The following is a 12,444-nucleotide window of genomic DNA, read 5'->3' on the forward strand; positions in this document are numbered from 1 at the left end:
GATTCAATTTGGATTGATTCAAATGCATGCTTTACTTAAGGACGTTCCCAAACAGCAGTCGTGCGCAACTTACAGAAAGATCCCCCCCACGTCAAGTACCGTGCGTACAATAGGAAGTAGTTGAGGAGCAGTACGCTCCTTTGTCCCCTCTGATATGCGCAGAACTAAGAAAATGATCCTACTGTGCTACGTCTCAAATGTGGCAACCGTGAATTCTCAAGAGTGAGAGAGACATTGTTTACGTTGGTTAGAATTTTCTAAGCTCTAAAATGCCTCCGCGATTAAGAAACGGAAGATTTGTAAAAAAAAGAAACTTGCCGAGAAAATAAATCGGGCCTTGGCCCGTATGTCGGACGCAAAGAAGAAGGAAATTCGAGTGACACCTGATGAAATAATTCAATCCGAAATTCCCGATGAGCATAGTATAGTCTCTTTGAGAGAGTTGGCTAAAAATCTGAAATGTACTAACTGCCGAAGTCTTTTGGATATGGAAAAATTAAGTGATTTCGAAAAAGAAGGGCTTCACGCAAAGTTTCGAATAAAATGTGATTACTGTACGGAATGTAATTCTGTAAATACAGGAGTGATAAGAAACCAAGCGTCTGACATTAACGCATCTGTGATTCTGGGTAAGTGTTTAAAGTTTATGTTGCTTAACGTGTAGACAACTCATTAAAACGAAATTATTAATTCTGGACTCAATTGTATCTGGAGTTAATTGTTTTATTGTAAGAAATCACTGAAGCCCGCCAAGCTTTATAGGTTGTGTTTCTTATTATGTTCCAGGTGCGATACATGCAGGCGTGGGAAATACGAGTTTGAATAAAATTCTCGCTTGTGCGAATTTACCTCGTATAAATGATTATTTATATAAGAAGTATGAGAGCATTATTGGAAAAGTAATAGAAGCAGAAGCCAGCGATAGCTTAAACGAGCTGCGTCAGAAGAGAAAAATTTGGTCATTAATAATGTTGAAAAGCTGTGTGATACACTGTGATCACTGATTACACATGTAACAACTAATTAATGAATTGAATTGTCAAGAGATACGGCAGTGTCTCGACGCCAATTAAAAAAAAAAAATCTATAAATAATAAACACCGATTTTTTTTTTAAATACTTTTATATTTCTATTACTTTTGTATTCCGTTACACATAATCAGGCTATTTAGAATTATTATGTCGCAAAATTCTACGATATTGAATTGTATATGCTGTATAATTTGTCAATAAATTTTTTTTTCCTCTCACAGGCCTGTGGATATTGCTCGAGACATTTTTCCTCAGTTAGATATTATTAACGTAGCTTCGAATACTGTCGATTCGTCATTCGATCAAGCTTTAGGCGAAATAATTAATATTATAGTATCCTTCGATATGGGCTGGTCGAGACGTGGGAATGGGCGTAGCTACGACAGCTTGAATGGCTACAGCACAGTGATTGGTTTTTTGTCTGGAAAAATTTTAGATTACGCCACAAGAAAAAGAAAATGCAAAAAGTGTGATTTAGGATATAAAAAAGAAGATCATGACTGCCGATTGAATTTCTACGGTAGTGCTAAGGCCATGGAATTCAGTGCAGGAGTTCAACTTATCAATCGCAGTAGTATTTTGAAAGAAGTTGGGCTGCAAGTGAGCGTAATTGTAGGTGATGAGGATAGTTCTATGATTGCTGCTGTACGAACGGACGAACCGCGTAAAAAATTCCATAAACTAGCCGATAGAAATCATCTGACGAAAAATTTTGCTGGTGAACTGTACAAAATGCGTGCTACATTCAAAGAATTAAAGAGGAAAGATGTTATTCCTCATATAAAGAAATGTTTCACGTACGCTGTATCACAAAATAGGGGTAATCCCCAGAATCTGTCAGATCATTTAAAACAAATACCTGATCATATCTTTGACAGACATGAAAATTGCGGTATTTGGTGCGATCCAAACAAAAAACATAACCTTCACTTATCTGATAAAACTTTGTATCACGAATTGGTGGGATTGTTTAAAAAATATGCATCAAACTCCCATAAATTTTCTATCGCAGCTTCAATCCAAGGCAATGAGAGCTTCAATAATATAGTGGCAAATAAAGCACCCAAAAATAAATGTTTAAGTACAAGTGCTGCTTGTGATATTAGAGTAGCAAAAGCAGTTTGCGTTAAAAATGACGGTGAAAAAAGTATTTTAAATATAAAACAGAAACTAAATATTCCTAGTGGATCTCGTACTGTTGAGTTTGTTAAGCGAAGTGATTGGAAGCGAGAAAAAAGATCAAATCTGAGTCAGTTGAAATAAAAAAAATTAAGGCGCGTTGAATTGAAAAAAAAGAGAGAACTTTTAAGAAAAACTACTGAAAGAGTCGAAGGCATTACTTATCAAAGTAACTGCGGAATCAATTAATGGAACATTGGCTCGGATAAACGCTCTGATAATAATAATAATATATCGGAAGATGATGCAAATATTGTTTATTTTGATATCGAAACTACTGGATTTGCAGCAGGCGCTCATATTTTGCAAATTGCAGCTGTGTGTGATGATCAAACTTTCAATGTTTATATACGTACAACGGAAAATATTTCTGCGTCAGCAAGTGCAGTTACTCAACTTCGTTATAAACATGGAGATTTATTTCATGGCGAAGAGAAAGTTGAGACTGTTAAAATTCTTGATGCATTGAAATCTTTTGAAAAATTTCTATTCCATTTATCTGACGGAAAACGAAAATGTTTGTTAGTTGCACATAATGCCCTGTTCGATGCTCCTCGGCTTTTACGAGCTTTAGGAAATGCTAATGTACTTGGAGTATTGGATTTGATTTCAGGCTTTGCAGATACTTTGGCGTTATTCAGAAAAATATTCGTTAACAGAAAAGGTCCCGGTCAATTTAAATTAGAAACTTTAAGTGAAGATTTCTTACAAACGTGTGATGATCAGCAGTCGTTTCACGATGCTGCTTATGACGTCTCAGTATTACAAACATTGATCAAAACGTTAAACTTAGAAAGTAATTTACTTTGTTCCTACAAAACCTGTGACTTTTATTTACAGGAAATATCTAAGTCAGATAAAACAAAGTGCAATTTGCGACTGTTGACTGAATTATTCAATATTATTTCCATGAATATGTGCAAGAAATTAGCTGCAAATGATATTTCGTGTGACAGCTTAATAAAAATATATAAAGATGGAGGCGAAAAAGCTATTGTGCAATTGTTGACAGAAAAATTAGATGATAATAAGGTACGAATAACCAAAAAAAAAGATATTATTACAAAAGTCTTAGGCTTCCTCAAAAATAAAACCTCTAGCTAAATTTTAAAGGTGAAAACTAAAATAAATAAATAAAAGAATGACGTTGAATACTAATAAATATTTAATTTGTCATAATTATCGAGTTTTCATTTACCGAGTTTAATTTTATTTAATAAGGTACGAATAACCAAAAAAAAGATATTATTACGAAAGTCTTGGGCTTCCTCAAAAATAAAACCTCTAAATAAATTTGAAAAGTGAAAACTGAAATAAATAAATAAAAGAATGACGTTGAATACTAATAAATATTCAATTTGTCATAATTATCGAGTTTTCATTTACCATAACCCATACTTTTCCAACATCCGAAAGCTACACGCACTTCTTGAAATCAGCTATGCGGCGACAATATTTCAAACTCCCCGCCATGGCTCCCCACCTACTCCAACGCGCTACGTTGTCAAGTCACGTATAGGTTATGCGAGAAAAGTTGGAAACGGTCACAAGTAGCTCAATTAAAATATATTTTACTAAGAAACGAATACCGCTTGCTATACTTTTCTTTGCAGGGAAATATTTATCATATTTTCATTTAATGATACGCAGTTTTTCACGAAAATCGAAAGAAAAACACGAATGCTATGTCATAAAACATGCGTGTTCACATACGTCGGTATAGGGCTCGTATGTTAAAAGTTCAATTTTCAACAGCTAATATCTACAAATTTAGTGCCGCAAGGAGTATTGAAATTTTTCGTACGTATAAGGGACATCAATAAATATATATATTTCAATTTTCAAGAAAATTGTAAGAAAATGTGTTTTTTTGGGAACGTCCTTAATGAGAATATTGAGTTTGTACAGTGAAACACAAATTATACAACAGATTTTGAACGAATTATAATTCTTATTGAGCATATATTTAATAACTATGTATCACAATACCTATACTCGCATTACTCATGGCACATGAAGATAAGCTTAATTTATATCTTGAAATTACGAGGCGTTGGTTGCGAGCGTTTGATGACTATACATGCACGATTTTTACCAATACATGGTTTCTTTACTATCGTATCGAGTAAAGAATAATACTATAAACGAAGAATCAGGCGAAGAATCACAGTTGAGTATAGTATTAGGTAGGTAACTATAGCACATTATAAAATAAACCTGAGGTATCAACAGAACCTCTTCTAATAATCTGGCATAGAAAATTTAAAAATCCACAATGTAGTATAAATGAGTGAGATAGAAAGAGTTGAAAGTAAGTCCATATCAAGTAAAGATTGATACTATAAATAAAGAATAATCGGGCGTGAACAATACGAAGGTAATATTTATATACTGTAACGGTTAAATATAATATTATGCAGGAAACTGTAGCTCGTTATAAAATAAACCTGAGGTATTAACAGAATCTTTTCTAATAATCTGATATAGAAAATTTGAACATAGATAATTTTTCAATTTATAAAGGAGTATAAATAAAAGTAAGATAGGAAGAGTCAAAGGTAAGTTAAACGAGTTGATAAGTCACACGTACAAAGCGTTTGTCGTCTGCCATGACATGAATGTTGCAGGCAACAAGTTCTTTCAAGTCTTGCTGCAAGATACAGCTATATTTATTGGTTAATTTAATTTCGAATGCGTAAACATGTTTCACAAAACGTAAGTTGTTAATACATGAAAGTATGAAATGCACTTCATGCATTTCCTCCAGTAGTATGTACTTGATTTTTACCAATTCTGAGCAATCATTTTTTGCACCTGATACCAATACATTACCTGGTTTGTAGATAATGCCATTTATGTTCACCCAGGGCACATTTAGGTATTTATCAGTAATTTTGAAACGAATGGGCAAAATATTTTTAAATAAATTGTAATCGTCCATGTCAATTATATCTGTTTCCCAACCACTATCCATATAGATGCGTTTCTAAAAACCTTTCTTGGCCATAAATCTACAATTTAAATGTAATTGATTTTTCAGAGCGAGGCTTTAAGATATATTCTTGCGTGACTTTGTCACTTTAGCATTCTGTTTGAAATTCTGGTGCCTGCCTTTATAACAAATAGTTGACATACCTTGCAAAGCTCTTTGAAAATATGCAGATACAAACGGTGATATTCAGCAACTAAAGTACGAAGTAAATTAGCATCTTCTTTACGCAATGATTGCGCCATAATCAAAGAAATAATCTCTCTAAGAATAACATACAGTTGCCATACTTCATTGTCAATAGGGACAAGATCACCAATCATAAGGCCGAAATTGTAAACAAAGCATAACATTTCAGATGCTGAAAACATTATGACCCCATTTTTCGATGCGTCAGATGTAATTGACGGTGGAGTATTCCTAAGCATAGCATTTCTATAGTCGAAATATCTGATTCTGTCATTTAACAGCTCCAGAGAAAATGATTTATCAATGTTTGTCAATATGTTACAAGTTTTAGCCATATCGTACCGACACACTCCGTCTAGGTAATCATGCGAAAAATCACACGTAGGACTATCTATGAGGTGATAACTTGGAATCTCATGAAAAACGCATTTTTGTTTTATTCCGTATTCGCATTGCAATAAATCGTCTGCACAATTTTTTTTTTTTGTGCAAATCATATCGATATCTTCAAATAGTTGGCTATGAAGTGTATTTTTATCAATTTGGCAAAACCTACATGCATAATTTGCGTTAAAACTTTCAAGAAAGCCTCAAATGGCATGCAGCTCAAGATTATTACCCAATATTCGGGTTGAAACAAAGTAAATCTGCTTCTTTTCATTATCTACTTCAACAATTATGCCGTCTTTCTCAAACCGAATTGACTTATGTATAATTTTTCTGAATATGTTCGAATTACCAAATGTTTGGTGATCTTGTATGTTGTGTAATTGGGCTAGAAAGATATTTTCGAGCATTGAACTGTATTGAGGGGCTACAACACTTAGATGCGAGAGTAAAATAGACTGTACCAAGCTTGTTAACGTCTTCATGGGTGCCGAGTGGATTATTAACCTCAAAGTCGTCGAAGTATATTGTTATTAGTAGAACTACCTTATTATCACTATGAAACTTTCGCTCAATTTCAATCCACAATTCTGCATGTACAGAAGAAAATATTTTCGTTTCATGTTTCAGCTGGTTGATGAAGGCGATAATGTCAGCAAAAACGTTACGCAACCCTAAATTTTTTTTTAAAACTTCACCCATTGGTACGAACTGTCCATCCAAGTCAACTACGTTCATTATATTAGTTTCTTTGTTAGCTTTGGATCAAGTAAAGTGTCAATGACGAATCGAACCGGCTTGATTGAAGTATCAGAAATATTGAAAAACTTAAACCTCTAGTGCTCAATTTTTAAATTTTTGGAAGCATTAATGAGAAAATCAAACATTTGATTTATGTCGTCAGTGTTGCATGGCTTAGAATTATATTTTTGTTTCATGATTTGTATGTAACCCAAAGATAATAATTCGTCGACATTTTCAATAATGTCTTGTACTACAGCTCCGGAAAGGAAATTATTGGTGTCAAGTTTATGTGCAAAAAAAAAAAAAAAAAAAAAAAAAACAGCCACCGCAAACCAATTCTTGAAACTCTTTGACTGAAATACATCGTTCACTATCGTCTGGGTTATTAATATTTGATGTTGAATAGAATCTAGGATATGTAGGCCAATCATTAACAACAACCAGTTGATGTCAACGTTTCGACTCTGTGATTTAAGTCATCTTCAGGACCGAATATTTACCAATTCATCTGCAGAACAGAATCCAAATTTACAACCTGACTTGCACATGTCGCAAAGTCCAGAAAATAAAAATAAACGTGTGTATGCGACTAACCTTGACACATTATAAATAGCTTATCACAGTGGTTCAAATAAGCTTCGATATTTTAAAAAAGGACGGACAATTTGGATGGGTATACCCATCATCTAGAACAAATTACAAAAATTATACAACGATCAGGGAAAGCTCATGTTACAATTGAAGAGAGCCAACTAACCTTATTTACAATGCATAGAATTTTAGGAAAGGAACAGGACGTCAGCCAATATTAATCGAGCCAGTTAATCTCTTTAGTCTTTTCTTCCGGATCTCCCACCTCTCCATTAGGATTGCTTTAGTTTTTAAAGATCAAAACAAACGTAATACACGACACGTGTAAGCAGCAAAGAGGATCAAACAGGAAGACCTAAGCCGGAACCGTCTCTAGATCATGAATCGATATTAATGGAGATGCGACCATCGGAAGACAAAGATGGTGTAAACGACGAAACTACAATTAAATATTACGCGTCGGTAACTGACCTAAACCCAATCGGTAACGTAACTACCTCCTAGAGTTAGAAATTAGTTTAACATAAACATCGCTCAAATGTTCAATGTCCTGTCTCAAATTAATGGAAGTGACACTGCTCACAATATTACACATTTCAAGCAACAACCGATTATAATATCTAGGTTCAATATGCAAAATTTTAACATTATCAAAATCGAATTGGTGTTGTAAATTTAAGGCATGTTTTGTCAGTGCTGTTTGGTGGTCCTCACTGTCTTTACAGTTGTTTTTGTGTTCATTTAACCTAGTGTTTAAACACCGGCTTGACTGTCCAATATAAGGTTTGCCACAATCTATACAAGAGATCTTATATACCTTATTAGATTGTTTATCAAAAGGAAGACTGTCTTTACCAGAGTCAAACCACCTACGCAGATCATTCACATTTTTGCCTACAAATCTAACATTATATTTTTTGAAAGTTCTATTTAAGTTTTCAAACAGCCCTGCAACATACGGAATAGAAATAAAGGTTTGGATGTTATTATTTTCTCCCAAATTTGGTGTACTGTTAGTGTCAGAATGTGATATTTGTGAAACTCTTCTACTGATTACTTTGTGTAATAAGCCAGGCGGATAGTCATTCTTTATAAGCACATCAGAGATTAAATTTAGATTGCTGGTATGGTAACACTCATTCGACAAATTGATAGCTCTATCCACCAAGTTGATGATCGTGCCAATTTTATATGATCGTGGATAATGTGACTTAAAATTAAGGTAACGTTGTGACCAGGTAGGCTTTTGAAACCAATTAGTAGCAATGGTAGAAGAATCGTTGATGATAGTTATGTCAAGAAAATTAATTGTGTTATTCAGTTCAGTCTCTACGGTAAATTTTAATCGAGGGTGGAACCCATTAAAAGTGTTAAGTAATAAGTCAACAGACTGTGTAGGCACTGCAGTTAAAATGTCATCGACATATCGATAATAAATCGGCAAAGTGAATGGAAGTTTTTTGATACAACACGATTCTAACTCATCCATAACTATATCAGCTAATATTGGGGATAGGGGGGAACCCATCGGTAAACCAAAGGTTCGCGAGTAAATCGAGTCATTGAACTTGAATATCGAGGCATCAAAACAAATGTTCAACGCAGTTAACATTTGGTCTAAAGGAATCGGTATGCTCGATTTTAAATTATCCCAACGTTTTTCGATTGCGTCGATAGCCAAGTCCAATGGGATATTTGTGAACAACGATACAACATCGAGAGACACGAGAATATAATTAGATGGTATTACCTGACCTCTAATGATGTTAACTAAATCAAAACTATCTTTAATATATGAAGCCGGTCTAGTTAGACCAATTTTTATCCAGGAATTGAGAGTTTTTGAAAGTTTATATGTTGGGCTATTAATAAAGGAAACAATAATGCGAACTGGCACTTCGGGTTTATGTATTTTTGGTAAGCCGTAAGCTCCAGCAGGCACACTATTATTTCTATAAATTGAGCGTTTAAGTTGAGATGAAATAAACTTTTTTTGTACTCAAGCGTTCGCAAGATTGTTAACTCGAAGTTGTAACGTGTACACAAGGTTATGCTTTACTATTTTGTAAGTCTTGACATCCGAGAGTTGACATTTTCGTTAGATAACCATTACGGTTGATGCAAACTGTGGCATTGCCCTTGTCCGCTTTGAGAAACAATAGCTCAGGATGAGACACCCTAAAGTCTCTAATGGATATTATAATCTCACTATTGAAAGTACCTGTCACTTGAGGGTTACGTTTGAAATTTTTGATTTTGCTAGCGTAATCAATTCTTGCCTGATTCCGGAGTTCGGAAGGAATTTCTTGCGTACAAGCTTCAAAATCAGAAATGAGCTTAGCCATAGGGATAAAGTCATTTTTGATAGGTAATCCATGTTTTGGACCCAAATTAATCATGTCAGTCACTTCTATCAGTATCTCAAGGTCAGTAAGATTTACAAGCCATTTCGATTCATCCACAAACCCTAGTTTGGGGTTTTGTATTTTTCGGTTACCACCTGATAGGCTGTCAATTTTTTTGCGGTTAGACGTTTTAATTTTTAAAAACAACTTCTCTAACTTATAATTTTGCATATTGAGAAAACTATTGGACATATCGACCGGACGTTGGGATAATTTAAAATCGAGCATACCGATTCCTTTAGACCAAATGTTAACTGCGTTGAACATTTGTTTTGATGCCTCGATATTCAAGTTCAATGACTCGATTTACTCGCAAACCTTTGGTTTACCGATGGGTTCCCCCCTATCCCCAATATTAGCTGATATAGTTATGGATGAGTTAGAATCGTGTTGTATCAAAAAACTTCCATTCACTTTGCCGATTTATTATCGATATGTCGATGACATTTTAACTGCAGTGCCTACACAGTCTGTTGACTTATTACTTAACACTTTTAATGGGTTCCACCCTCGATTAAAATTTACCGTAGAGACTGAACTGAATAACACAATTAATTTTCTTGACATAACTATCATCAACGATTCTTCTACCATTGCTACTAATTGGTTTCAAAAGCCTACCTGGTCACAACGTTACCTTAATTTTAAGTCACATTATCCACGATCATATAAAATTGGCACGATCATCAACTTGGTGGATAGAGCTATCAATTTGTCGAATGAGTGTTACCATACCAGCAATCTAAATTTAATCTCTGATGTGCTTATAAAGAATGACTATCCGCCTGGCTTATTACACAAAGTAATCAGTAGAAGAGTTTCACAAATATCACATTCTGACACTAACAGTACACCAAATTTGGGAGAAAATAATAACATCCAAACCTTTATTTCTATTCCGTATGTTGCAGGGCTGTTTGAAAACTTAAATAGAACTTTCAAAAAATATAATGTTAGATTTGTAGGCAAAAATGTGAATGATCTGCGTAGGTGGTTTGACTCTGGTAAAGACAGTCTTCCTTTTGATAAACAATCTAATAAGGTATATAAGATCTCTTGTATAGATTGTGGCAAACCTTATATTGGACAGTCAAGCCGGTGTTTAAACACTAGGTTAAATGAACACAAAAACAACTGTAAAGACAGTGAGGACCACCAAACAGCACTGACAAAACATGCCTTAAATTTACAACACCAATTCGATTTTGATAATGTTAAAATTTTGCATATTGAACCTAGATATTATAATCGGTTGTTGCTTGAAATGTGTAATATTGTGAGCAGTGTCACTTCCATTAATTTGAGACAGGACATTGAACATTTGAGCGATGTTTATGTTAAACTAATTTCTAACTCTAGGAGGTAGTTACGTTACCGATTGGGTTTAGGTCAGTTACCGACGCGTAATATTTAATTGTAGTTTCGTCGTTTACACCATCTTTGTCTTCCGATGGTCGCATCTCCATTAATATCGATTCATGATCTAGAGACGGTTCCGGCTTAGGTCTTCCTGTTTGATCCTCTTTGCTGCTTACACGTGTCGTGTATTACGTTTGTTTTGATCTTTAAAAACTAAAGCAATCCTAATGGAGAGGTGGGAGATCCGGAAGAAAAGACTAAAGAGATTAACTGGCTCGATTAATATTGGCTGACGTCCTGTTCCTTTCCTAAAATTCTATGCATTGTAAATAAGGTTAGTTGGCTCTCTTCAATTGTAACATGAGCTTTCCCTGATCGTTGTATAATTTTTGTAATTTGTTCTAGATGATGGGTATACCCATCCAAATTGTCCGTCCTTTTTTAAAATATCGAAGCTTATTTGAACCACTGTGATAAGCTATTTATAATGTGTCAAGGTTAGTCGCATACACACGTTTATTTTTATTTTCTGGACTTTGCGACATGTGCAAGTCAGGTTGTAAATTTGGATTCTGTTCTGCAGATGAATTGGTAAATATTCGGTCCTGAAGACGACTCAAATCACAGAGTCGAAACGTTGACATCAACTGGTTGCTGTTAATGATTGGCCAACATATCCAAGATTCTATTCAACATATCATACGGAGGTCAAGACTACTTTTTGCGTTAATATTTGATATTATCGGTTGAGTGTTAGAAAAGTCAGCTAACTCGGCACTGTTAAATGACAGAAGTTCAATTAAATCATTGCGTCCACCTAAGGATGGTGAACTCGAAGGCTTTGGGTGACTTCATTTTGAATGTTATAAAGATAACTGCACGGATTGTTTGAGCAACATTTCACAGGCAATGTTACGGTACGTAATCTACGCGATGTTGTTGCAACTTTGTCTAGAAATCATCGTATCTTGTTCGGGCTGTTTCGACTCTGCTCGGGCATTCTCGTCACTGCAGCGAGACGAACTTAACGGCATGTAGCAGTCCAACCCTGACCGACCGAGCAGACTCATTCTTTTTCTTTCTATAATGATTAAACAAACAAACGGATAGGGTTGAAATTTGGACGGCGCATAGCTCTTTCGTACCGGAATCGAGCAAGGTTACTCATATCCCGAAAATCGTGAGAAAAAATTGGTGGTTTTTTGACACGTGTTACTATTTCCACATCTCCTGCATTTCAGGAACCAAAAAGCGCAAAGCTGAGGTACCTTCTGCCATTCTGCGAAGAATAAGGAGTAAAATGAGCCATCGTAAGACTGTTTTCATGCAATATTGTGACCAGGCTATGAGAACTAGTGATTACAATAATTTCGTAAGTAAAAGATGCTTTCGCGATCAGCTGGGCACGCGGACGGTACAGCTGAGCGTTCCTCGGTTGGCGTAGTCACCGCAGCACGAAGTGCCGCTTGCGTAACAATGGGCCCTGTGGCAGCTCGCCCAGGAGCGTAGTTATTTAATCGGCTCAAGGTCAGTGGCATTTACGAATATCGCTGAATATGACTACGGGAA

The 12,444-nt window shown here is 35.1% G+C and overlaps 2 protein-coding genes and 1 pseudogene across 2 annotated transcripts; 2 read left to right on the forward strand and 1 right to left on the reverse strand.

Annotated features, from left to right (window-relative positions):
- The first annotated feature begins 269 nt into the window (after positions 1–269).
- Positions 270–997, forward strand: LOC124413424 (annotated as a pseudogene).
- A 6,331-nt stretch (positions 998–7,328) lies between these two features.
- Positions 7,329–9,708, reverse strand: LOC124413358. Its single transcript, XM_046893886.1, has 3 exons — positions 9,171–9,708; positions 7,609–8,896; positions 7,329–7,392 (listed from the first exon to the last, which is right to left on the reverse strand). The coding sequence occupies exons 1-3, from the start codon at positions 9,706–9,708 to the stop codon at positions 7,329–7,331; spliced, it is 1,890 nt and encodes a 629-aa protein (XP_046749842.1).
- A 55-nt stretch (positions 9,709–9,763) lies between these two features.
- On the forward strand, positions 9,764–11,158 carry LOC124413359. Its single transcript, XM_046893887.1, has 2 exons — positions 9,764–10,878; positions 11,095–11,158. Exons 1-2 carry the CDS (start codon positions 9,764–9,766, stop codon positions 11,156–11,158), a joined length of 1,179 nt encoding a protein of 392 aa, XP_046749843.1.
- Positions 11,159–12,444: the final 1,286 nt, after the last annotated feature.

Source organism: Diprion similis, chromosome 12 (assembly GCF_021155765.1).
Source record: "Diprion similis isolate iyDipSimi1 chromosome 12, iyDipSimi1.1, whole genome shotgun sequence".
Classification (NCBI taxonomy): Eukaryota; Metazoa; Arthropoda; class Insecta; order Hymenoptera; family Diprionidae; genus Diprion; species Diprion similis.

Bases quoted from the DNA above. Each gene is read 5' to 3' on its own strand.
- LOC124413358 (XM_046893886.1), bottom strand. From the start codon at position 9,708: ATGTCCAATAGTTTTCTCAATATGCAAAATTATAAGTTAGAGAAGTTG. The intron at 8,897-9,170 runs GTAAAGCATAAC...CATATATTAAAG, and splicing joins ATGTCAAGACTTACAAAATA to ATAGTTTTGATTTAGTTAAC. The intron at 7,393-7,608 runs GTAGTTACGTTA...TAAAAACTAAAG, and splicing joins CTAATTTCTAACTCTAGGAG to CAATCCTAATGGAGAGGTGG.
- LOC124413359 (XM_046893887.1), top strand. From the start codon at position 9,764: ATGTTAACTGCGTTGAACATTTGTTTTGATGCCTCGATATTCAAGTTC. The intron at 10,879-11,094 runs GTAGTTACGTTA...TAAAAACTAAAG, and splicing joins CTAATTTCTAACTCTAGGAG to CAATCCTAATGGAGAGGTGG.